The sequence below is a fragment of the Cottoperca gobio genome, chromosome 21, assembly GCF_900634415.1.
Source record: "Cottoperca gobio chromosome 21, fCotGob3.1, whole genome shotgun sequence".
Lineage (NCBI taxonomy): Eukaryota > Metazoa > Chordata > Actinopteri > Perciformes > Bovichtidae > Cottoperca > Cottoperca gobio.
The window spans coordinates 23897457-23924411 of NC_041375.1; the positions used below are offsets into that span (position 1 = coordinate 23897457).

Consider the following 26955-nt stretch of genomic DNA (forward strand, 5'->3'; position numbering starts at 1 on the left):
AGTGGTAAAATAAAAATAAAGTTAAAAATGCTGCAACTTTGTAATAAAGCCGCCTTTACAAAGGCTTTTATTCAGAGAGTTAAAGCTTTCAACTTAATCAGTCATTTATTTATAGTCATAAGTAGGAAACATGTTGGGTTGCCAGGTTGTGAAAACCCCCTCCAGCAGGACACTTTTTCCTTAAATCATCAGGTCACCTGCTCCAATGGACTGTTGTGTATTTATCAACAACTTATTTACATTTTTAATGACATTATTTAATGCCTTTGGCTGTTGCTGGATAGAACATGTGTTACACTTATTATTAATGACATTTATAACAACACTCGTTGCTCTTTCTTATTTACAGTTTTAATTAACTTGACTATGAAAGAGATGTTTCACAACCTTGTGTTTATTACAAAATGAGTTAATTATTCATCAAGCTATAATAAAGTCATTAGTCACAACTTATAAAGGGTTCCTTTTTGGAAAACAGTGACAGATTACTTGTGTTAACTGCAGGCCGCCTCGTGGCAATAATTAGAATTTCTGCAGACAAACAGCACAAAATGATCTTAATAATAATGTCGCTGACTGAGTCGAACAGCACGTGGTGTGAAAACTCCTTTCTGTCGTCAGTTAGGCGTAACATTGCTTCCTGGCTGCTTTCGGTCTCATTGTGTTTAATGAAACTGGTGTCGCGGCTCGCATCAGTCAGCTGCTCCCCTGCTGCAGTGTGAGCAAACCCGCCCGCTGGTGATACTGCTTCTCTTTGGCTTCTGCGATCTTTGCAGACAGATCCACGGGCTTCTCGAAGAAGTTCACCAGCGCCTGTTCGGTGAGCAACGACGCCAGGATCTGAGCGTAGCTCACCCTCCACTCGTCCTCTGCCGGCGAGCTCCCGGCGTCTGCAGGGGTCGCCGGTGCTTTCACCTCCTCCTGGCTGCTGACCTCTGACCCCGGGCTGCGTCCGCGGTGGCCGGCCTCGCCGATCTGCAGCACGAGGCTCGTCACAGTCGCGATGGCCTGGAAGAGGTCGTTCTCCACTAGATCCCCGTGGAACATGCTGTAGAGCGTTTTACAGAACTGGATGAACTCGCGCTGTGGAGGAAGAGATGAGGAGTCATCATCACATACTGTTTTACTTATTTGCAGCCTTAGATCAGATATGAGCTCATCCTGTGAGACTAAAGTCAGACACGCACTCCGTCACGTTACTCTGCCGTCAGTCTCACATGTCGGTCTCGTGTCTGAAAAGGGTTTAAGCATACATCTCCCAGCATGCATTGGGTGAGAGACAGGCTCTCTCCAGACAGGTCAGCAGTGAGTCAAAGGGACTAACACACAGCGGATAACTGAAGATTGGGATATCAGGATATGACAATGTATATATGCAAACAGCCTTTAGAGGAGGCGCCACTCAAAGCAAAGGTCTTCTTATGTAATACAGCACGCAGCATGTTCAGTACCTGGTTCATGAGCAGCATGTTCAGTACCTGGTTCATGAGTGCAGCATGTCCAGTACCTGGTTCATGAGTGCAGCATGTTCAGTACCTGGTTCATGAGGGCAACATGTCCAGTACCTGGTTCATGAGTGTAGCATTTTCAGTACCTGGTTCATGAGTGTAGCATGTCCAGTACCTGGTTCATGAGTGTAGCATGTCCAGTACCTGGTTCATGAGTGTAGCATGTTCAGTACCTGGTTCATGAGTGCAGCATCTTCAGTACCTGGTTCATGAGTGTAGCATGTTCAGTACCTGGTTCATGAGTGCAGCATGTTCAGTACCTGGTTCATGAGTGCAGCATGTCCAGTACCTGGTTCATGAGGGCAACATGTCCAGTACCTGGTTCATGAGTGTAGCATGTTCAGTACCTGGTTCATGAGCAGCATGTCCAGTACCTGGTTCATGAGGGCAACATGTCCAGTACCTGGTTCATGAGTGCAGCATGTTCAGTACCTGGTTCATGAGCAGCATGTTCAGTACCTGGTTCATGAGCAACATGTCCAGTACCTGGTTCATGAGTGCAGCATGTTCAGTACCTGGTTCATGAGTGCAGCATGTTCAGTACCTGGTTCATGAGTGCAGCATGTCCAGTACCTGGTTCATGAGTGCAGCATGTCCAGTACCTGGTTCATGAGCAACATATCCAGTACCTGGTTCATGAGTGCAGCATGTTCAGTACCTGGTTCATGAGTGCAACATGTCCAGTACCTGGTTCATGAGTGCAGCATGTTCAGTACCTGGTTCATGAGCAGCATGTTCAGTACCTGGTTCATGAGTGCAGCATGTTCAGTACCTGGTTCATGAGCAGCATGTCCAGTACCTGGTTCATGAGCAGCATGTTCAGTACCTGGTTCATGAGCAGCATGTTCAGTACCTGGTTCATGAGTGCAACATGTTCAGTACCTGGTTCATGAGTGCAACATGTTCAGTACCTGGTTCTTGAGTGCAACATGTTCAGTACCTGGTTCATGAGCAGCATGTCCAGTACCTGGTTCATGAGTGCAGCATGTCCAGTACCTGGTTCATAAGCAGCATGTTCAGTACCTGGTTCATGAGTGCAACATGTCCAGTACCTGGTTCATGAGTGCAGCATGTTCAGTACCTGGTTCATGAGTGCAGCATGTTCAGTACCTGGTTCATGAGTGTAGCATGTTCAGTACCTGGTTCATGAGTGCAACATGTCCAGTACCTGGTTCATGAGTGCAGCATGTTCAGTACCTGGTTCATGAGCAGCATGTTCAGTACCTGGTTCATGAGTGCAACATGTTCAGTACCTGGTTCATGAGTGCAGCATGTTCAGTACCTGGTTCATGAGTGCAGCATGTTCAGTACCTGGTTCATGAGCAGCATGTTCAGTACCTGGTTCATGAGTGCAACATGTCCAGTACCTGGTTCATGAGCAGCATGTTCAGCACCTGGTTCATGAGTGCAGCATGTTCAGTACCTGGTTCATGAGCAGCATGTTCAGTACCTGGTTCATGAGCAGCATGTTCAGTACCTGGTTCATGAGTGCAGCATGTTCAGTACCTGGTTCATGAGTGCAGCATGTTCAGTACCTGGTTCATGAGCAGCATGTTCAGTACCTGGTTCATGAGCAGCATGTCCAGTACCTGGTTCATGAGCAGCATGTCCAGTACCTGGTTCATGAGTGCAGCATGTCCAGTACCTGGTTCATGAGCAGCATGTTCAGTACCTGGTTCATGAGTGCAACATGTCCAGTACCTGGTTCATGAGTGCAGCATGTTCAGTACCTGGTTCATGAGTGCAGCATGTTCAGTACCTGGTTCATGAGTGCAGCATGTTCAGTACCTGGTTCATGAGTGCAACATGTCCAGTACCTGGTTCATGAGTGCAGCATGTTCAGTACCTGGTTCATGAGCAGCATGTTCAGTACCTGGTTCATGAGTGCAACATGTTCAGTACCTGGTTCATGAGTGCAGCATGTTCAGTACCTGGTTCATGAGTGCAGCATGTTCAGTACCTGGTTCATGAGCAGCATGTTCAGTACCTGGTTCATGAGTGCAACATGTCCAGTACCTGGTTCATGAGCAGCATGTTCAGCACCTGGTTCATGAGTGCAGCATGTTCAGTACCTGGTTCATGAGCAGCATGTTCAGTACCTGGTTCATGAGTGCAGCATGTTCAGTACCTGGTTCATGAGTGCAGCATGTTCAGTACCTGGTTCATGAGCAACATGTTCAGTACCTGGTTCATGAGCAGCATGTCCAGTACCTGGTTCATGAGCAGCATGTTCAGTACCTGGTTCATGAGCAGCATGTTCAGTACCTGGTTCATGAGTGCAGCATGTTCAGTACCTGGTTCATGATCAGCATGTTCAGTACCTGGTTCATGAGTGCAACATGTTCAGTACCTGGTTCATTAGTGCAACATGTTCAGTACCTGGTTCATGAGTGCAACATGTTCAGTACCTGGTTCATGAGTGCAGCATGTTCAGTACCTGGTTCATGAGGGCAACATGTCCAGTACCTGGTTCATGAGTGCAGCATGTCCAGTACCTGGTTCATGAGTGCAGCATGTTCAGTACCTGGTTCATGAGCAGCATGTTCAGTACCTGGTTCATGAGTGCAGCATGTTCAGTACCTGGTTCATGAGTGCAGCATGTTCAGTACCTGGTTCATGAGCAGCATGTTCAGTACCTGGTTCATGAGCAGCATGTCCAGTACCTGGTTCATGAGCAGCATGTCCAGTACCTGGTTCATGAGTGCAGCATGTCCAGTACCTGGTTCATGAGCAGCATGTTCAGTACCTGGTTCATGAGTGCAACATGTCCAGTACCTGGTTCATGAGTGCAGCATGTTCAGTACCTGGTTCATGAGTGCAGCATGTTCAGTACCTGGTTCATGAGCAGCATGTTCAGTACCTGGTTCATGAGTGCAACATGTCCAGTACCTGGTTCATGAGTGCAGCATGTTCAGTACCTGGTTCATGAGTGCAGCATGTCCAGTACCTGGTTCATGAGTGCAGCATGTTCAGTACCTGGTTCATGAGGGCAACATGTCCAGTACCTGGTTCATGAGTGTAGCATGTTCAGTACCTGGTTCATGAGTGCAGCATGTTCAGTACCTGGTTCATGAGTGTAGCATGTCCAGTACCTGGTTCATGAGTGTAGCATGTTCAGTACCTGGTTCATGAGTGCAGCATGTCCAGTACCTGGTTCATGAGTGTAGCATGTTCAGTACCTGGTTCATGAGTGCAGCATGTCCAGTACCTGGTTCATGAGTGTAGCATGTTCAGTACCTGGTTCATGAGCAGCATGTCCAGTACCTGGTTCATGAGCAGCATGTCCAGTACCTGGTTCATGAGTGCAGCATGTCCAGTACCTGGTTCATGAGCAGCATGTTCAGTACCTGGTTCATGAGTGCAGCATGTTCATTACCTGGTTCATGAGCAGCATGTTCAGTACCTGGTTCATGAGCAGCATGTTCAGTACCTGGTTCATGAGTGCAACATGTTCAGTACCTGGTTCATGAGTGCAACATGTTCAGTACCTGGTTCATGAGTGCAACATGTTCAGTACCTGGTTCATGAGTGCAGCATGTTCAGTACCTGGTTCATGAGGGCAACATGTCCAGTACCTGGTTCATGAGTGCAGCATGTCCAGTACCTGGTTCATGAGCAGCATGTTCAGTACCTGGTTCATGAGTGCAGCATGTTCAGTACCTGGTTCATGAGTGCAGCATGTTCAGTATCTGGTTCATGAGCAACATGTTCAGTACCTGGTTCATGAGCAGCATGTCCAGTACCTGGTTCATGAGCAGCATGTTCAGTACCTGGTTCATGAGTGCAGCATGTTCAGTACCTGGTTCATGAGCAGCATGTTCAGTACCTGGTTCATGAGCAGCATGTTCAGTACCTGGTTCATGAGTGCAACATGTTCAGTACCTGGTTCATGAGTGCAACATGTTCAGTACCTGGTTCATGAGTGCAACATGTTCAGTACCTGGTTCATGAGTGCAGCATGTTCAGTACCTGGTTCATGAGGGCAACATGTCCAGTACCTGGTTCATGAGTGCAGCATGTCCAGTACCTGGTTCATGAGTGCAGCATGTTCAGTACCTGGTTCATGAGCAGCATGTTCAGTACCTGGTTCATGAGTGCAGCATGTTCAGTACCTGGTTCATGAGTGCAGCATGTTCAGTACCTGGTTCATGAGCAGCATGTTCAGTACCTGGTTCATGAGCAGCATGTCCAGTACCTGGTTCATGAGCAGCATGTCCAGTACCTGGTTCATGAGTGCAGCATGTCCAGTACCTGGTTCATGAGTGCAGCATGTCCAGTACCTGGTTCATGAGCAGCATGTTCAGTACCTGGTTCATGAGTGCAACATGTCCAGTACCTGGTTCATGAGTGCAGCATGTTCAGTACCTGGTTCATGAGTGCAGCATGTTCAGTACCTGGTTCATGAGTGTAGCATGTTCAGTACCTGGTTCATGAGTGCAACATGTCCAGTACCTGGTTCATGAGTGCAGCATGTTCAGTACCTGGTTCATGAGCAGCATGTTCAGTACCTGGTTCATGAGTGCAACATGTTCAGTACCTGGTTCATGAGTGCAGCATGTTCAGTACCTGGTTCATGAGTGCAGCATGTTCAGTACCTTGTTCATGAGCAGCATGTTCAGTACCTGGTTCATGAGTGCAACATGTCCAGTACCTGGTTCATGAGCAGCATGTTCAGCACCTGGTTCATGAGTGCAGCATGTTCAGTACCTGGTTCATGAGCAGCATGTTCAGTACCTGGTTCATGAGCAGCATGTTCAGTACCTGGTTCATGAGTGCAGCATGTTCAGTACCTGGTTCATGAGTGCAGCATGTTCAGTACCTGGTTCATGAGCAGCATGTTCAGTACCTGGTTCATGAGCAGCATGTCCAGTACCTGGTTCATGAGCAGCATGTCCAGTACCTGGTTCATGAGCAGCATGTCCAGTACCTGGTTCATGAGTGCAGCATGTCCAGTACCTGGTTCATGAGTGCAGCATGTTCAGTACCTGGTTCATGAGTGCAAGCATGTCAGTACCTGGTTCATGAGTGCAGCATGTTCAGTACCTGGTTCATGAGTGCAGCATGTTCAGTACCTGGTTCATGAGTGCAGCATGTTCAGTACCTGGTTCATGAGCAGCATGTTCAGTACCTGGTTCATGAGTGTAGCATGTCCAGTACCTGGTTCATGAGTGCAACATGTTCAGTACCTGGTTCATGAGTGCAACATGTTCAGTACCTGGTTCATGAGTGCAACATGTTCAGTACCTGGTTCATGAGTGCAGCATGTTCAGTACCTGGTTCATGAGGGCAACATGTCCAGTACCTGGTTCATGAGTGCAGCATGTCCAGTACCTGGTTCATGAGTGCAGCATGTTCAGTACCTGGTTCATGAGCAGCATGTTCAGTACCTGGTTCATGAGTGCAGCATGTTCAGTACCTGGTTCATGAGCAACATGTTCAGTACCTGGTTCATGAGCAGCATGTCCAGTACCTGGTTCATGAGCAGCATGTCCAGTACCTGGTTCATGAGTGCAGCATGTTCAGTACCTGGTTCATGAGCAGCATGTTCAGTACCTGGTTCATGAGCAGCATGTTCAGTACCTGGTTCATGAGTGCAGCATGTTCAGTACCTGGTTCATGAGTGCAACATGTCCAGTACCTGGTTCATGAGTGCAGCATGTTCAGTACCTGGTTCATGAGCAGCATGTTCAGTACCTGGTTCATGAGCAGCATGTTCAGTACCTGGTTCATGAGTGTAGCATGTCCAGTACCTGGTTCATGAGTGCAACATGTCCAGTACCTGGTTCATGAGTGTAGCATGTTCAGTACCTGGTTCATGAGTGCAACATGTCCAGTACCTGGTTCATGAGTGCAGCATGTTCAGTACCTGGTTCATGAGCAGCATGTTCAGTACCTGGTTCATGAGTGCAGCATGTTCAGTACCTGGTTCATGAGCAGCATGTCCAGTACCTGGTTCATGAGCAGCATGTTCAGTACCTGGTTCATGAGTGCAACATGTTCAGTACCTGGTTCATGAGTGCAACATGTTCAGTACCTGGTTCATGAGTGCAACATGTTCAGTACCTGGTTCATGAGTGCAGCATGTTCAGTACCTGGTTCATGAGGGCAACATGTCCAGTACCTGGTTCATGAGTGCAGCATGTTCAGTACCTGGTTCATGAGGGCACCATGTCCAGTACCTGGTTCATGAGTGCAGCATGTTCAGTACCTGGTTCATGAGTGCAGCATGTTCAGTACCTGGTTCATGAGTGCAACATGTCCAGTACCTGGTTCATGAGTGCAGCATGTCCAGTACCTGGTTCATGAGCAGCATGTTCAGTACCTGGTTCATGAGTGCAACATGTCCAGTACCTGGTTCATGAGTGCAGCATGTTCAGTACCTGGTTCATGAGTGCAGCATGTTCAGTACCTGGTTCATGAGTGCAGCATGTTCAGTACCTGGTTTATGAGTGTAGCATGTTCAGTACCTGGTTCATGAGTGCAACATGTCCAGTACCTGGTTCATGAGTGCAGCATGTTCAGTACCTGGTTCATGAGCAGCATGTTCAGTACCTGGTTCATGAGTGAAACATGTTCAGTACCTGGTTCATGAGTGCAGCATGTTCAGTACCTGGTTCATGAGTGCAGCATGTTCAGTACCTGGTTCATGAGCAGCATGTTCAGTACCTGGTTCATGAGTGCAACATGTCCAGTACCTGGTTCATGAGCAGCATGTTCAGCACCTGGTTCATGAGTGCAGCATGTTCAGTACCTGGTTCATGAGCAGCATGTTCAGTACCTGGTTCATGAGCAGCATGTTCAGTACCTGGTTCATGAGTGCAGTATGTTCAGTACCTGGTTCATGAGTGCAGCATGTTCAGTACCTGGTTCATGAGCAGCATGTTCAGTACCTGGTTCATGAGCAGCATGTCCAGTACCTGGTTCATGAGCAGCATGTCCAGTACCTGGTTCATGAGTGCAGCATGTCCAGTACCTGGTTCATGAGCAGCATGTTCAGTACCTGGTTCATGAGTGCAACATGTCCAGTACCTGGTTCATGAGCAGCATGTCCAGTACCTGGTTCATGAGCAGCATGTCCAGTACCTGGTTCATGAGTGCAGCATGTTCAGTACCTGGTTCATGAGCAGCATGTTCAGTACCTGGTTCATGAGCAGCATGTTCAGTACCTGGTTCATGAGTGCAGCATGTTCAGTACCTGGTTCATGAGTGCAGCATGTTCAGTACCTGGTTCATGAGCAGCATGTTCAGTACCTGGTTCATGAGTGTAGCATGTCCAGTACCTGGTTCATGAGTGCAACATGTCCAGTACCTGGTTCATGGGTGTAGCATGTTCAGTACCTGGTTCATGAGTGCAACATGTCCAGTACCTGGTTAATGAGTGCAACATGTCCAGTACCTGGTTCATGAGTGCAGCATGTTCAGTACCTGGTTCATGAGCAGCATGTTCAGTACCTGGTTCATGAGTGCAGCATGTCCAGTACCTGGTTCATGAGCAGCATGTTCAGTACCTGGTTCATGAGTGCAGCATGTTCAGTACCTGGTTCATGAGTGCAGCATGTTCAGTACCTGGTTCATGAGCAGCATGTTCAGTACCTGGTTCATGAGTGTAGCATGTCCAGTACCTGGTTCATGAGTGCAACATGTCCAGTACCTGGTTCATGGGTGTAGCATGTTCAGTACCTGGTTCATGAGTGCAACATGTCCAGTACCTGGTTCATGAGTGCAGCATGTTCAGTACCTGGTTCATGAGCAGCATGTTCAGTACCTGGTTCATGAGTGCAGCATGTTCAGTACCTGGTTCATGAGCAGCATGTTCAGTACCTGGTTCATGAGCAGCATGTTCAGTACCTGGTTCATGAGTGCAACATGTTCAGTACCTGGTTCATGAGTGCAACATGATCAGTACCTGGTTCATGAGTGCAACATGTTCAGTACCTGGTTCATGAGTGCAGCATGTTCAGTACCTGGTTCATGAGGGCAACATGTCCAGTACCTGGTTCATGAGTGCAGCATGTCCAGTACCTGGTTCATGAGCAGCATGTTCAGTACCTGGTTCATGAGTGCAGCATGTTCAGTACCTGGTTCATGAGTGCAGCATGTTCAGTACCTGGTTCATGAGCAACATGTTCAGTACCTGGTTCATGAGCAGCATGTCCAGTACCTGGTTCATGAGCAGCATGTTCAGTACCTGGTTCATGAGTGCAGCATGTTCAGTACCTGGTTCATGAGCAGCATGTTCAGTACCTGGTTCATGAGCAGCATGTCCAGTACCTGGTTCATGAGCAGCATGTCCAGTACCTGGTTCATGAGTGCAGCATGTCCAGTACCTGGTTCATGAGCAGCATGTTCAGTACCTGGTTCATGAGTGCAACATGTCCAGTACCTGGTTCATGAGCAGCATGTCCAGTACCTGGTTCATGAGCAGCATGTCCAGTACCTGGTTCATGAGTGCAGCATGTTCAGTACCTGGTTCATGAGCAGCATGTTCAGTACCTGGTTCATGAGCAGCATGTTCAGTACCTGGTTCATGAGTGCAGCATGTTCAGTACCTGGTTCATGAGTGCAGCATGTTCAGTACCTGGTTCATGAGCAGCATGTTCAGTACCTGGTTCATGAGTGTAGCATGTCCAGTACCTGGTTCATGAGTGCAACATGTCCAGTACCTGGTTCATGGGTGTAGCATGTTCAGTACCTGGTTCATGAGTGCAACATGTCCAGTACCTGGTTCATGAGTGCAACATGTCCAGTACCTGGTTCATGAGTGCAGCATGTTCAGTACCTGGTTCATGAGCAGCATGTTCAGTACCTGGTTCATGAGTGCAGCATGTCCAGTACCTGGTTCATGAGCAGCATGTTCAGTACCTGGTTCATGAGTGCAGCATGTTCAGTACCTGGTTCATGAGTGCAGCATGTTCAGTACCTGGTTCATGAGCAGCATGTTCAGTACCTGGTTCATGAGTGTAGCATGTCCAGTACCTGGTTCATGAGTGCAACATGTCCAGTACCTGGTTCATGGGTGTAGCATGTTCAGTACCTGGTTCATGAGTGCAACATGTCCAGTACCTGGTTCATGAGTGCAGCATGTTCAGTACCTGGTTCATGAGCAGCATGTTCAGTACCTGGTTCATGAGTGCAGCATGTTCAGTACCTGGTTCATGAGCAGCATGTTCAGTACCTGGTTCATGAGCAGCATGTTCAGTACCTGGTTCATGAGTGCAACATGTTCAGTACCTGGTTCATGAGTGCAACATGATCAGTACCTGGTTCATGAGTGCAACATGTTCAGTACCTGGTTCATGAGTGCAGCATGTTCAGTACCTGGTTCATGAGGGCAACATGTCCAGTACCTGGTTCATGAGTGCAGCATGTCCAGTACCTGGTTCATGAGCAGCATGTTCAGTACCTGGTTCATGAGTGCAGCATGTTCAGTACCTGGTTCATGAGTGCAGCATGTTCAGTACCTGGTTCATGAGCAACATGTTCAGTACCTGGTTCATGAGCAGCATGTCCAGTACCTGGTTCATGAGCAGCATGTTCAGTACCTGGTTCATGAGTGCAGCATGTTCAGTACCTGGTTCATGAGCAGCATGTTCAGTACCTGGTTCATGACCAGCATGTTCAGTACCTGGTTCATGAGTGCAACATGTTCAGTACCTGGTTCATGAGTGCAACATGTTCAGTACCTGGTTCATGAGTGCAGCATGTTCAGTACCTGGTTCATGAGGGCAACATGTCCAGTACCTGGTTCATGAGTGCAGCATGTCCAGTACCTGGTTCATGAGTGCAGCATGTTCAGTACCTGGTTCATGAGCAGCATGTTCAGTACCTGGTTCATGAGCAGCATGTCCAGTACCTGGTTCATGAGCAGCATGTCCAGTACCTGGTTCATGAGTGCAGCATGTCCAGTACCTGGTTCATGAGCAGCATGTTCAGTACCTGGTTCATGAGTGCAACATGTCCAGTACCTGGTTCATGAGTGCAGCATGTTCAGTACCTGGTTCATGAGTGCAGCATGTTCAGTACCTGGTTCATGAGTGCAGCATGTTCAGTACCTGGTTCATGAGTGTAGCATGTTCAGTACCTGGTTCATGAGTGCAACATGTTCAGTACCTGGTTCATGAGTGCAACATGTTCAGTACCTGGTTCATGAGTGCAGCATGTTCAGTACCTGGTTCATGAGTGCAGCATGTCCAGTACCTGGTTCATGAGCAGCATGTTCAGTACCTGGTTCATGAGTGCAACATGTCCAGTACCTGGTTCATGAGCAGCATGTTCAGCACCTGGTTCATGAGTGCAGCATGTTCAGTACCTGGTTCATGAGCAGCATGTTCAGTACCTGGTTCATGAGCAGCATGTTCAGTACCTGGTTCATGAGTGCAGCATGTTCAGTACCTGGTTCATGAGTGCAGCATGTTCAGTACCTGGTTCATGAGCAGCATGTTCAGTACCTGGTTCATGAGCAGCATGTCCAGTACCTGGTTCATGAGCAGCATGTCCAGTACCTGGTTCATGAGTGCAGCATGTCCAGTACCTGGTTCATGAGCAGCATGTTCAGTACCTGGTTCATGAGTGCAACATGTCCAGTACCTGGTTCATGAGTGCAGCATGTTCAGTACCTGGTTCATGAGTGCAGCATGTTCAGTACCTGGTTCATGAGCAGCATGTTCAGTACCTGGTTCATGAGTGTAGCATGTCCAGTACCTGGTTCATGAGCAGCATGTTCAGTACCTGGTTCATGAGTGCAACATGTCCAGTACCTGGTTCATGAGTGCAGCATGTTCAGTACCTGGTTCATGAGTGCAGCATGTTCAGTACCTGGTTCATGAGTGCAGCATGTTCAGTACCTGGTTCATGAGTGCAGCATGTTCAGTACCTGGTTCATGAGTGTAGCATGTCCAGTACCTGGTTCATGAGTGTAGCATGTCCAGTACCTGGTTCATGAGTGCAGCATGTTCAGTACCTGGTTCATGAGTGCAGCATGTTCAGTACCTGGTTCATGAGTGCAACATGTCCAGTACCTGGTTCATGAGCAGCATGTTCAGTACCTGGTTCATGAGTGCAGCATGTTCAGTACCTGGTTCATGAGTGCAGCATGTTCAGTACCTGGTTCATGAGTGCAGCATGTTCAGTACCTGGTTCATGAGTGCAGCATGTCCAGTACCTGGTTCATGAGTGCAGCATGTTCAGTACCTGGTTCATGAGCAGCATGTTCAGTACCTGGTTCATGAGCAGCATGTTCAGTACCTGGTTCATGAGTGGAAGAGGCTTCTCAACATCTTTCTCTGGCTCCTTCATCAGATCCTGCAGCATCTGCTTCAGCTGCTCCTGGTAATCTTTCACTTCACCTTCAACATCTGGAACAACAGCCGTCACACACAAGAACTTTAAAGTATATGTTGCATTTACAATTTATTAAGCAAATATTTAAATAAAAATACAATAATTCATTGTTTATGCAATGAACTACTTTACAAGATACAAGAAAGGATCATATGCACATGTATGTTGCAGACGTCTCCTCTCTACACGCAGTTACAAATGTAAAATGTTACAATATACAAAGTTAAAGATTAATTAGACGGATAGTTTTGTTATTATTCAATTTGGATTTCATTCTTTTGGCCACGATAATCATTGTGTTTTTATTCAGTTGTGTTTGAACTGACCAGAGGGCAGATCAACAAAGAGGGGTCTGTTTGTGGACAGCAGGGGGCTCTTCATCAGAGAGGGGTCATCCTCACTGTCTGTCAGAGCTGCACACAAACACACACACACACACACACACACACACACACACACACACACACACACACACACACACACACACACACACATATATATACATAGTCACTTACAACTCTGACTGCAGCTTTAAACTCTCATGATCTTCATCATATTAACAGAATGAATAACCTGGTGGGATGTGCAGCTGGTACAGCAGCCGGATCTTCTCATTCAGCTCCTCACAGTATAAAGTGTCTGAGAGAGAGGGGGGGAGAGAGAGGGGGGAGAGAGAGGGGGGAGAGAGAGAGACAGACAGAGAGAGAGAATAAAGGGTTAACACAGATCCTGTTCATCATCAGAGTTCTTTAAAGTTATTATAATAAACTATCTGCTGAAGTTATAACTGAAGCCAGAGAGTGTTTTTTGATTCCTTCAGATATATTAATATATTAATATTAATATTAATTCCTTTAGTTGTATCTAGTGAAACTAAATGTTGTGGTTTCACTTCATAAACTTTAGAGTTAGTGTCTTTGTTTTTCTTCACTCATCAACCCGCCGCTCCTTCCACCTACCCAGCCAGCCAGCGAACTCCCTGAAGGTGACCAGGTTGTCACAGTCGTGGTCCAGCAGGGTGAAGCTGCGGTTGGCCAGCGTGTCAGCGTGCTGGTTGGAGCCGCCGGGCCACGGAGCCAGCAGCCCGTAGAGGCTCTTGAACTGGGGCCGGTCCAGCCGGTACTGCCGCTCCATGTAGGAGTGACCGGAGTCACCGTAACGCCACGCAGCCGCCTCCGCCGCCGCCGCAGAGCTGCTGTCCCCCCAGTACAGACTGATGAAGTGCTCCGTCTGGAAGCGGGAGGAGGGAGATGATGAAATAAACTAAATACTTTCGTTGATAGAAAGGAAATTGGTTAATTGGAGGAGCGAGGCGAGGACACCTTGAAGAGGTCGTAGACGTCCGCCAAGTTCTCTGAAGACATGGAAACATCTGGAGTCACCAGTCTCAACTGCAAATGAGACGAAGAGATGGAGGTCAGTGGAAAGTCCGACCGTGCGACGGTGTGATATTTACACTCTCTGTCGGCTCACAGCGTTTTCCTTGGTGGTGTCTTCGTGAGCCTGCAGCACTAAGATTCTGTGTCGACAGCGCAGCCTCTCGATCTGCCTCACGGACAGGTCACCGAACTTCTGACCCGAGGAAGAACAAAGAGCAGAGGAACATGTCATGCTCCAGCGTGGATAAAGGGCCAGTTCACACTAATGAGTAATGTATTAAAACTACAGCATGACACATGTGCGTGCGTCTCACCACGTAGGACTCGTTGATGAGGTCGCTGATGTTCGTGGGTCTCACGGCGGGAATATCCATGTCGCTGCTGCAGCTGGTCTCCTGAGCAGCAGGCGGCGGGGAGGACGGAGGACAAGTCACCGCTTCACTTCCCACCTGGTCCAGAAAACTGCAAAAGCAGAGTAAGTAATCCCATCAGCTCCACTAATGAATGAGGTTTAATACATTAAACCAGGTTCTACATGTGCAACAGGCTCCTCTCTCATCTATAGTTCGAGCAGCTGTTTGAGTTGTGTGCTTGAGCTGGAGGCACAAACACTCGTGTATCTACCTGGAGAGAATCATGAGAGCCTGTCCGTCGTCTGTGCTGGCAGAGAGCTGTGCAGCGTTGGCCTCCAGCGCTGCCAAGCCCAACTGGAAGATGGCTTTGATCCCGTGGAAGAAGAAACAGTCGACCACACAGACGGCGCTGTGGAAGGGCAGGACGCTGAGGAAGAGGGTGAGGAACCAAGAGAGGGAGACGGAGGAGAGGGTGGAGAGGTCTGGGACGTTTTCAGCCAGCTCCGGCAAACGCTCCCTGATCAGCTCCTCAAACACTGACTGGTCCACCTGAGCTCCTGCAGGGGGGATACAGAGGTCAAACAGGCAGGAAGTGTGTGTGTGTGTGTGTGTGTGTGTGTGTGTGTGTGTGTGTGTGTGTGTGTGTGTGTGTGTGTGTGTGTGTGTGTGTGTGTGTGTGTGTGTGTGTGTGTGTGTGTGTGTGTGTGTGTTCAAATGCTAATAACTAGAGCTTCAACGATTGGTCGACTAATCGATGATAAAAATAGTAATTTTTCATGCAAAAATGACAGAAAATTATGTTTTAAAACATATAAAACTGAATATCTTCTGACAAAACAAGACTGTAGAGACTTTGAGAAGCTGGGACGGACATTTTCACTATTTTAAAGACCAATTTATAATTAATTAATGTAGAAGAAGTATTGGCAGATTGACCGATAATGAAACTAATCTTTATTTGCAGCCGCACTGATAATGACACCAAAACAAACGTTGAGGTTCCGACATGAACTACACATTCTCAGAAACAATCTCTGTTGTTTCAAGGATGAACACAAATATCTGGATATTAAAAGGAAATTGCTTCAGAAGAACTTTCATGTCACAAATAAACTGCTTCACAAACGCAGGAAATGAGCCCAAAGATAAATAAACAACAAAACAAACTGTGCTGACGTGATTTCAAACAACGAGCAGCGACTCCAAGTGGCTGACGGGGACATGAGTATAAATTAAAAAAAGCTTCAATGCGCTCTTGTTTTTTGACCCCTGACCTCTGACCTCTTACCTATGACCCTGCGGTTGAAGTAGTCCGGCAGCATCCTCTCACAAACAGCCACCAGCAGCCAGAACGCTTCTTCTTCTTTAGCGTAGAGCAGCAGCACCGAGGCCAGGATGTTCATTGACTGCACACACACACACACACACCAGCTAAGATATGTTACAGTCCAGATCCAAACTGTTGGTAGAAGAAAGAGAGAGAGAGAGAGAGAGAGAGAAAAAGAGAGAGAAAAAAAAAGAGAAAAAAGAGAGAGAGAGAAAAGAGAGAAAAGAGAGAGAGAGAGAGAGAGAGAGAGAGAAGAGAGAAAAGAGATAGAGAAAGAGAGAGAGAAAAGAGAGAGAGAGAGAGAGAAAGAAAGAGAGAAAAGAGAGAGAGAGAGAGAAAGAGAGAGAGAGAGAGAGAGAAAATAGAGAAAGAGAGAGAGAGAAACAGAGAGAGAAAAGAGAGAGAAAGAGAGAAAGAGAGAGAAGAGAGAAAAAGAGAGAGAGAAAAGAGAGAAAAGAGAGAGAGAAAAGAGAGAAAAGAGAGAGAGAGAGAAAGAAAAGAGAGAGAGAGAGAGAGAGAAAGAAAAAAGAGAGAGAGAAAAAGAGAGAGAGAGAGAGAGAGAGAGAGGAGAGAAAAAAGAGAGAAAAGAGAGAGAGAGAGAAAAACAGAGAGAGAAAAGAGAGAGAAAAGAGAGAGAGAAAAGAGAGAAAAGAGAAAAGAGACAGATAGAGAGAGAGAGAGAGAGAGAGAGAGAGAAAAGAGAGAGAGAAAAAGAAAAGAGAGAAGAGAGAGATAAATAAAAAGAGAGAAGAAGAGAGAGAGTAGATATAGAATAGGAGTAGGATATATAAGATATAAAATAAATAATAATAAGAATAATAATAGTAGATAGATAGAAGAGAGATAGATATAAATGATATAAGAGATATATAATACATATAATAATAAAATATATATATATATATTATATTATATTATATATAATATATATATATAAAATATATATATAATATATATGTATATAATATATATGTATATATTATATATAATATATATAAAATATATAATAATAATAATAATAATAATAATAATAATAATAATTTAAAATTAATTTACATATTTCTTTTGACAATCTTAGACACCAGTTTCAGAATAATGTAATTTTTGCTCGATTGCTAAATATATAAACGCAGGAAACAACAATCATATACTTTCACGTCCGCCTTGCTGCTACTATCATTACTACTCGTGTGATTGCAGTAATACGTGTGCAGACGCGTCATCATCGCTACACTGACGTCACCATCAGGTCCCCACCTGACAGTATCCGATCTTGGGGTTCCGGTGAGCGTAGGCGGTGAGGACACGTCTCAGCGCGGCGATGCCGGTGGGGTTTTGAAAGGCGGGGTGGTCCGGCAGAGAGCGGTGAAGGTCCCGCTCAATCTCCTCCGTGGCCAGGCTGCTCTGGCCCATCGACTTCTGCACCATACTGCTGTAGTAGCCCTGGTGGGACTCGAGCTCTGAGGACGCATCTGCACAAACCAGAGGGAGAGTCAGAGATGATGAGCAGGAGCAGCCCCCGCCCTCAACTCTCCTTCTCTGCCACATTAAAACTTTAAAAACTAAAAAGATACGCTGTTTATGGTCGTTGTTATCTCAAGCATTGATTGTAGTAACATAAAGAAAGTGAAAGCAGGAGCATCATTTGTGTTTGAGATCTTTCCCTTATTAATACTTTGTAGCCTGAAGCAAAACAATTGAAGACAAGCAGTGACTCTGGGATTCAGGACGTAGAGCATTACTCTTTGGTTCTGTTTCAGTTCCAGGAAAGGGAAGTTCTGTTGTTCCTGTTGAGACTGAGCTGAGGAACCGAGAGCAACCCAAAATACAAAGTGTCAGTTTGGTTCTGACTAAGAAGCTGTCGTCCTGCGTGGAGGCGCATCACGTGGAGAGGATGTGAAGCTGCGTTCAAACTCACTCAGCTCAACTTCCATCTTTGAGCTTTCAGCCCGCGTGCACACGTTCAGGTCAAATCACTGCTCTGCACAAACAGCTGCTTCTCATACATATAAAAAGCTTCTTTAGGATCTTGCATGTTAAACAATGTGTTTGTTTATCTGATTCTATTTTATATATTTGTCTTATTCCTGCATTTGACTTGCACCATTATGTCTCTATTTTATTGCACTATTTATTTATTTTGTATGTCTCACACACACACACACACACACACACACTTACCAGAAAGTGTCATCCACAGCTCCCCTCGCAGCGACTCTGGTATCCCCATGGCAACAAGTCTTTGGATCTTGTCCGTGCGAAACATGTGGACGCCGCGACCGAACTCCGAGAAATGAGCGTCCCACAGCCGCTCCTTCACCTGCTCCTTGTTCTTTATGAGCATCAACACACACACACACACACACACACACACACACACACACACACACACACACACACACACACACACACACACACACACACACACACACACACACACACACACACACACACACACACACACACACACACACACACCACACACACACGTTGAGATGAACAGCTGTGTGTTATTCTTCTTCATGTTATATGTTCAGAAGAACACTTTATTTTTCTCGTCCCGTGCGTCTGAATACACCCGTCTCTCCACTTTACCTTGTTGCCGTTGGTTCCTGGTTGGTTTTGGTGGAAGGCCGTCATCAGAGCCTCGCTGTTGACGGTGTTACGCAGAACCTGCTCCTCCACCTCTTCTTCGTCAGACTGCCCGGTGTCATAGTAGAAGGTGTAGTAGGGTGTCGGGGAACTCTGAGACAAATGTGAGCAGAAAAAACATCTTCCAGGAAGTGTTCCACATCTACGTGAAACGCGTTAGTTTGACTTCATGCTGTGTTTTACACTGAGAATAAGTAAACTGCACAAGGACACGCATCTCTGTTCTTATTCCCTCTCCACATGCTTACAACATGTGTTTTCAGATGTGCAGTGAGTTACAAACGTCACGTCTGATCTACTCAACGTGACTTTTACAGAACAGTAACTTTTCAAAACATAAAGCCGACATGTAAACACCAGAATTAAAAACAGACACTTTGAGTCTCGTACACTCGACCAGCAGCCGTTAGTCTGGTTCATCTTTTACTGAGTAGTTCAACTATAAACTTTATTGTCCCCTCTCGCTCCGACCCACTATTGTGTTCCAGAACCCGGATAGAAGACACAGAAGATGGAGGAGTACATAAAGACGCACGCACCACACTCCTCTTGCCGTCCTTCCTGCTGCGGAACATGGACTGTTTCCACTGCACGGATCGCAGTCTGGAGTTCAGTCTCTCCACCAGCTCGTCTCGGTCCTGCAGCTCGATCAGCTGGAAGGCCTTCTTCGTGCGGACGCTCACTATGACGGGGTTGGGAAGCAGGCTGGTGCTCTCCGCTTTCTCTATGGAAAACACCTGACGACAACACGGAGGACAATCCATTGTGACTTGTGTGACATGAGAGAAGGAAAGCAGGCGGGTTCCTACCGCTTGTGATGCATCAACAACACAAAGAAATTCATTCAAAGTCAAAAAATAATGTCAATTATATAGCACAATTAAAATGTCTATATATAAATTAACAAGATGTTGCTTCTCAGGTCGTTAACATTAATAATCTGGATTTTTACTTTGGAAATAAACATGTAAAATATCAATAATGTGACACTTTCTTCATAGAACATTGTGTTTAAACTACAGAAGAGGAAGAAGTAGATAAAGAAGTACAGAAGAAAGTATGTTGCTCATCTCTGTTTCACAACAAGAAAATATATCCTTTTAATCTAAAAGCATTACTTGAACATTTGAAGTTGCTCTAAATGTTAAAAGCAGAAAGTGAATGTTTCCATGTGATAGAAGATCTTAGTCTTCACCACAGATTCACATTTATTCTTCTGAATTTCCAAAAGGCTCAACGTGTCGACGAGCAAATGCATTACTGCAGGAAACAACATTCAACCTTCGCAATCAAGTGTGTGAACATCACGAGCCGCGTGAAATCAGTGTGTGGCGTGGGTTACTCTTTAACCAGCAGCAGGCAGAGTAAACACACACACACACACACACACGCACACACACACACACACACACACACACACTTGTGTGACGGTGTAATCTGAAGGTCGGAAAATATCCTTTGTATTTACGTCGAGGTGCAATAAATGACGTCACGTGACCTGCAACAATAAACCAATGTTCTGGGACTTCTGTTTCTTCCTCTCGAAGTCAGAGGAATAAAAATGAAATGCAGCCATATAACTTCATAAGGGATCATGGAGCCTGCCCTGCTTTACTATCTATCTCTATCTTTACGGCACATGGAAGCCTTTAGTCTGAGTTTCGATGGTGTTTTCTTTAAACTCCACGTTGTGCCCCTGGTGAGCCTCAGTGAGGTTGCGATGCAGTACCTCTGAGAGGGGTATGAGCAGGATGCAGCTGCCTTCCTCTCGACCGGAGAAGCACAGATAACTGTCAGTGGTGTAGAGGGAGCCGGCTGTGTGGCAGCGTGCGTGTGGAGTCCACACCGAACAGGAGGCCACCTCGTGGAGTCGTTCGGCACGAGGGAGCCGAAACAGAGCCAGCACGTACTCCCTCAGTGCCTGCTCCTCCAGGATCCTGGGGAAGTAGAGGATGAGGGGGAAGAGTTAGGCGGTGACACACAGATGCAGAACTAGACAATTGTTCGCGTGACTCTGGTTAGAGGGGGACAAAGTTAGCCAGGTGGTACACTCCTCAAGCCTCTGCTGTAAATCTAATTGTTACAGTCCGTCTTTGAAGTTTCTCATCTCGTCTTCTTCCACTGTTTATTTATAAACTCCTCCGTTGTGCGTCCACCGCTAAACAAACAGACCTCAGAGCAGCAGCGGCGACGCTCACGTTGCATTTCAGGCATGTTTGATGAACCTTTGCAAAAACAACAAATACATATTTGGGCAGCGCTCCTCGCCTGCGAAAGGAATGTGTGAGGTGAGTCCAGGCCGACTTTGAGAAGCGAGGTCTTCTGTGCAGAGCTGCGGCCAACTATTCATTTCTTATTCATCTGCAGATTATCTTCTAGATTAATGTTCCCAGGTGATGTTTTTAAATGTGTTGCTCACAGATAATATGTTATAAAACACAAAGGTTTTCATATTTGAGACGCTGAAAACAGATCCCTTAAACGATTATCAAAACAAACCACCCCCCAGCTGTGGAGAGGTGAGAACGAGAACGGACCTCTTTGTGATGCGTGCGGGCTGCTGCAGGACTCGGTCCAGCTCCAGCCCTTCGCTGTCCAGCAGCCGCCTGAGGGCAATGTCAGCCAGCTGACCTACGACCCTGAACGCCTCGTCCAGGTTGAGGAACATGGAGAATTCCCTCTGCCGCCGTCGTGTGGTGATCCTGATGGCCTCCGTCATCAGACCGGTGGAGACCCGCTCCAACCGTGTCACCTCCGCCCAGGGAATCACAAACTTAACTTGGAGGAGAAACAAGAGAAGATATGAGATCTTTATGTGTTTCCATCAAACTTTTTACAACTCGATTCAACTGTTTTTGTGCAATACTTCACAAATTGTGAATTAAAAAAAGAAACAAGAAACGTTTGTGAAGCGATCGCTAAGAACCACTTGTGTTACACACTGTGCTGCGATACGAGGAAAGGAATAATAAAGAGTTCGTCTGCAACTAATTAAACCATTTAGTTACTTTTTCACTGACATAATCAACGTGTTCTCTCAAACTCACAACTCCATTATTATTCTGAGCAGAGTTCACAGTGTCTCAGCACTAGTTGAAGTGACACGGTACATTCATACCAAATTAAATAGTAATTGTAGGGACTTTGAGCCCTCACGTTAGTGTACAGACCTTCCTTCCCCAGCAGGAAGGCGTAGAAGGCCACGTGGTTGATGCTGAGGTAGAGGAAGCCCTGCCGAGGCACGTGGCCCTTCCAGCAGCAGCAGGAGTAGTACGTCACCAGTTTCTCTGACGACGGGAGGCCAAAGTGCAGCTCGAACTTCCGCAGCACCTCCCTGAACTTCTCTGGGTCTTCTTCCTGGGCGGCCTGGCGACCCCGAACCTCCTCTGCAATGAGACCCTACACAGGAGGAAGCTTTCCCTCATTACATCATCGTGTCATTTACAGCGAGGAGGATGTTTTTACTTCGATCCAACAAATGCCTTCGAGCCTTTTTAAACCCATAGCGAGAGCTTTGTCAACACATCTTAACATCTAGAATGAAGGTTTCACGTTTCACACCTTGACTTTCCCTCTGACGAAGCTGGCAACATCCTCCTTGTTCTCAAACACAGACAGAGAGTGAAGCAGGTTGTGGACCAGCCAGTCCCAGTGCTTGTTCACCTCCTCTATGGCGGCTCCTGGGAGACAAAAAGACGAAAACACAGGAGCTGTGAGAAACATGACACAGCAACATATCAGCCTTAGAATCTGAGATGGATTGATAAAACAAGAGTAAACTTGACGGTTCCTCTCACCGCTGGCGATGACCCAGCTGATCTGGGAGCCGGGGACCTGGAGGAGGATGCGGAAGGGTGTGACCCTGGCATTGGAGTCCAGCACCGTGTCCAGCGCCCCCACCAGGAGACCTGCAGAGACGACAACACACAGAGGATCAGACAGCAAACACGTCCCAGAGATCAAAGTCACTGTCCAGTAAACGGTCCTTTGAGCGTTTGCTGTTTAGCTACATGATAGTAGTATGACCTATAGCTAGAGATGATGCAGCGTTTCATCAAAACACAATAAATACATCTATTTTCCATGATTGGAAAATCTGATCAAATAGAGCCTGATTTAAAATAAATACAGGAATTATAAAACTATATATATATATATATTGTTTTTTTTTATAATATACACATATATATATATATATAAATTATAAAACTATATATATATATATATATATATATATATTATAAAACTATATATATATATATATATTATAAAACTATATATATATATATATATATATATATATATTATTATTTTTTATAATATACACATTATATATATATATATATATATTATAATAAAACTATATCTCTCTATTATATATATCATATATTTTTTATATATATATATCTATTATATATCTATATCTCTCTATATTTTTTCTATAAAAATCATAATCTATCTCTATATATATATATATCTCTATATATTATTTTTTATTCTCCCCCTCTATATATATATATATATATATCTATAATAAAACTATATATATATATATATATATATATATATATATATATATATATATAATAAAACTATATATAATAAAACTATATATATATATATATAGTTTTTCACAAATCTGTGATGCAATAACAACAACTCTTTCTTTACTAAGTGTTAGGTAAAGTTATTCCAGTATTGTTTGAGTGACATTTGAAGAGTTTTAAGCAGATCTTTGAACATTATCAGGATAATATCACCACATTATTACAGTTCATTTAGCCGACGCTTTTGTCCAAAGCGACAATAAGTGCAAACAATCATGAGGATACAACTCCGAATAGCAAGACTCGAAGTGCAGAACAGCTTCAAATAATGCTAACCAATGTAAGAGCAACGTACAGATGTAAGAAATATTATTATTAGTATTGTTTTATTGGCCGAGGTACCGTAGAAACTCATTCAAAATGTATAATCTCATTATTGCCAACATGACATGTTTGTGCATCAGAGACAGGTCAGACACAAACATTATATTTCACAGCTGGATGACAGAAATACACCAGCAGCTGTAAAACATGCAGAGAAGCTTTGACTGGAGACGCAAGAGAAGACAAAACATCGCATTCATTCAACATTAATGTTTTTAATGTTCTAGTTATTATGATGCTTATGTGGCCAATGTATTTTATTATCTACTCATCTTACTTTAGTGTTATCGGCTTATACGAGTTCAATTATAGAAGGTTGTAAGTTATAACTGTTAGCATTAATATTAGCAGTAATTCTACATGTTCATACTTCTGCTTTTAAAAGGCATTTCATGAAGTCAAGAAATCACCGGATGTAATAATTGATTTGCTTTCTTAGATAATACAGATAATAAAATATGCTTTAAATTGCTTAAACAAAGGGAGGCGTGGATATAAAGTGATCAGTACTCAACATCTGTAAACTCACAAGGTGTCAGTGTGTCGGGGATAAACTCCTGTTTTAATACTTAGATGAAGCAGGAAACGTGTTTACAGGAAACTCACTGGGAAGTTGCAACAACAAGATGTTCACACACACACACACACACACACACACAGGAACTTCCTACTATTCTATTTGTACGAGAAGAGCTCTGTCCGGGTTTCCCCACAAGGAAGAAGCAGGAGAATAAAGAAGACACTGTACGAGCTGCTTTAATGATATGAAGTGTCCCTCATCACATAAATCTGCTGCCCAGACAACCAACGTGTTACAGATACAACACACAGGGAGGAGGCGGAGGGACGCTGCACGTCACCGCGGTGGGAAGCAGTCAGACGGCTGCAGCTGCAGCTCGAGCTCACAAATGTGTTCGATAATCACAAAATACTACGAATCTGTTCTGCAGGATGGAAAACATGAAACATGTAATGCTTCGTACAGGAAGTCACTGTGCATGTCTGGGAAACTCTAACCAAGTGCAGATTATTACGATGACTTGTTTGGGGATTCTTCAAAACAAAAGTGCATTATTATAATATATTAGAGATATAATATCATTCCTCTCATGTTGGCTGCAGTTTCTATTGCTACACATCTTATTATGCAAGACGTTGTTGTTGCTTTTTTATTTTATTTATTAAAATAAAATAAAAGCCCAAAGATAACAACTTTAATAAGATATAAAACAGACAAAAGTGGCAAATACAAAAGTGTGACGATGAAACCAGAGATCATAAAGAAGGGGAAGAAGATCCAAAGCATTCAAGTTCAAGCCATAAACCTCCGAGGCACACATCTACTACACTTTGAAGACCAACACTTATATAACTATATAACTTAATAACAAAGCTTCTGATCTCCTCAAGTATCCCAGTGAGTGGTGACAGCACGCAGGATACCAGGAGCCTGAAACCGAAGCAGCGAAATGTAATTCAGCCGTCATTCAGTTCATTACATGTCACAATCTGACGGGAGGAAAAGGAAAAGCAGTTAATTAAAACCACAATTAAATAATGAAGTTAGTTCAACCCTCACTCCTGTAAAGTCGGGCTGCAACTAGCAATCGTTTTCCTTGTCGAGATACATTCTAACTTAATCGATTATTATAGTTTGGTCTATAAAATAGTGGATAAAGTCTTTAAAGTGAGTCTAAAACTCAAAGATATTCAGTTTCATATGATGTAAAAGCAGGAAATGTCCACATCAGAGACGAAAAACAGGATTTTCTGCTATTTATTCTATGAAAATGTACTTTAACCCTTAAATCCCGCTTTCATCTAACCATGCACACACACACACACACACACACACACACACACACACACACACACACATCTGTGAAACATCTTTATAACACAAAGGACTGTTGCAGACAGAAAGGGTTTGTGTTCTGGGCACACAGTGTTGGCCACAGTTGCACCCTCGTGCTTGAGAGTTGCAGCCTGATGTTAAACATCAAGATGCCAATAAGTTATAAAGTTGGTTTTAAGGCATCCGTTGCCATAGTAACGCACGCACGCACTGTAGTAAACCTGGATCAGGGGCTTTCACGTGATCCAGAATAACCCTGAATTTGAGACCTTGTTACCGCTGTAATCCTTCTCTCTGGGAAACACCCTTTGTGACTCTGTCCGGTGGCTCTTTCCTGTTTGCTCTTTTTATTGTTGTTTACTGGTTTTTCCTGACAGGTGACTTCCTCTCGCTTCTCCAGTGTGTGTCAGAGGGTACCTGTTACAGTAGTTACCTGTGATCCTGCCTGTCGGCTCCCCGTGGCCTCTCCTCCTCTGCAGGAGGAAGAAGTCGTTGCTCCTCACGGTCACCCAGAGCTTCAGAGCGTTTTTCAGCAAAACTTCCTCCGGGTTTAACCACATTTCTTCCAGCAGGGAGGGGCCGGAGGACTCGCAGCGGCGGGGTATAAAGTTTGTCCGCCTGTCCTCCGGCTCTGCAGCGGCCTGCTTGAGCCTACAGCGGCGGGTTTTCGGGTTTCTCCATGATATCCTGCGCTCCCGACAGCTGCAGGCTTCACACTTCTGCTCCCTCACGCCCGGTTTACAGCAGCTGTACACACCAGCCAAAGATCGTCTATTTGAGCTAATGACCCTCAGCAGATGAGTCGGGCCCTGCAGAGGGAAGAGTTTCTTTTTATCATTAGTTTTTATGTAGTTGTTCTGTTTGGGGGTTGTGTGATAAATGTTTTTTTTTTGTGTGTTGAAATTTATATTTTAGCCTAGAATCACGATCAATCGTTGTTTGTTTTATATAATAATAATAATAATAATAACAATAATAATAATAATAATAATAATAATAATTATTATTATTATTATTATTATTATTATTATTGTTATTATTAATTTATTTTTATTTAATTATCTATTTTAAAAAAATGATATTGGCACCAAAAGATTGCAGTTATGGTCTGATGAAAAATAAATGTATATTTATTTTAAATATATATTTATTCTATTAAACAGTGCCACTTTGTTTTGATCATAAAGTGTGTGAAGCCTCGAGACAGTTTTGTTGTATCCTTCAGTTTCAGCATTTACAACTCATTTTTAGTCTAATTCTAGGTGTGGAAATATCTTCAACAGATCAATCTCAAAACACAAGATGTTTCACCCTACACACACACACACACAATAAAATAATATAACATGTTGAATATAGATATAATTAACAATCACATTCTCAAAGTATATGCCAGAATATAAATATTCACTACCAGTTATACAGTGATGATATTATTGTAAAAGCTACAACATGGAGTCACATAAAGCTGCCAAAAAATGAATTAACCAAGAAAATAAAGATGGTTTGTAAATAATTGTGAACTAAAACATGGCATACAAAATAATTACAACGACTACAGAAGGAGCAACAATAAAAACTCATTGATGACGTTTGTAGTTCCTGAAAAG

At 44.7% G+C, this 26955-nt stretch overlaps 1 protein-coding gene across 2 annotated transcripts; it reads right to left on the reverse strand.

Moving 5' to 3' along the window:
- Nucleotides 1-86: 86 nt before the first annotated feature.
- tbc1d8 (TBC1 domain family member 8) lies at nucleotides 87-26107 on the reverse strand. 2 transcript variants are annotated; one of them, XM_029458558.1, is made up of 20 exons: nucleotides 25779-26107; nucleotides 22357-22467; nucleotides 22121-22239; nucleotides 21730-21958; nucleotides 21097-21337; nucleotides 20289-20496; nucleotides 19099-19296; nucleotides 18503-18652; nucleotides 18089-18239; nucleotides 17165-17379; nucleotides 15869-15986; nucleotides 14852-15137; nucleotides 14542-14689; nucleotides 14322-14417; nucleotides 14171-14239; nucleotides 13808-14078; nucleotides 13422-13487; nucleotides 13175-13261; nucleotides 12753-12862; nucleotides 87-1083 (listed from the first exon to the last, which is right to left on the reverse strand). In XM_029458558.1, exons 1-20 carry the CDS (start codon nucleotides 25903-25905, stop codon nucleotides 697-699), a joined length of 3387 nt encoding a protein of 1128 aa, XP_029314418.1. In that variant the 5' UTR covers nucleotides 25906-26107; the 3' UTR covers nucleotides 87-696. The 2 variants fall into 2 exon arrangements, with proteins under 2 accessions (XP_029314418.1, XP_029314417.1); XM_029458557.1 differs by having other exon boundaries at nucleotides 14322-14420.
- Nucleotides 26108-26955: the final 848 nt, after the last annotated feature.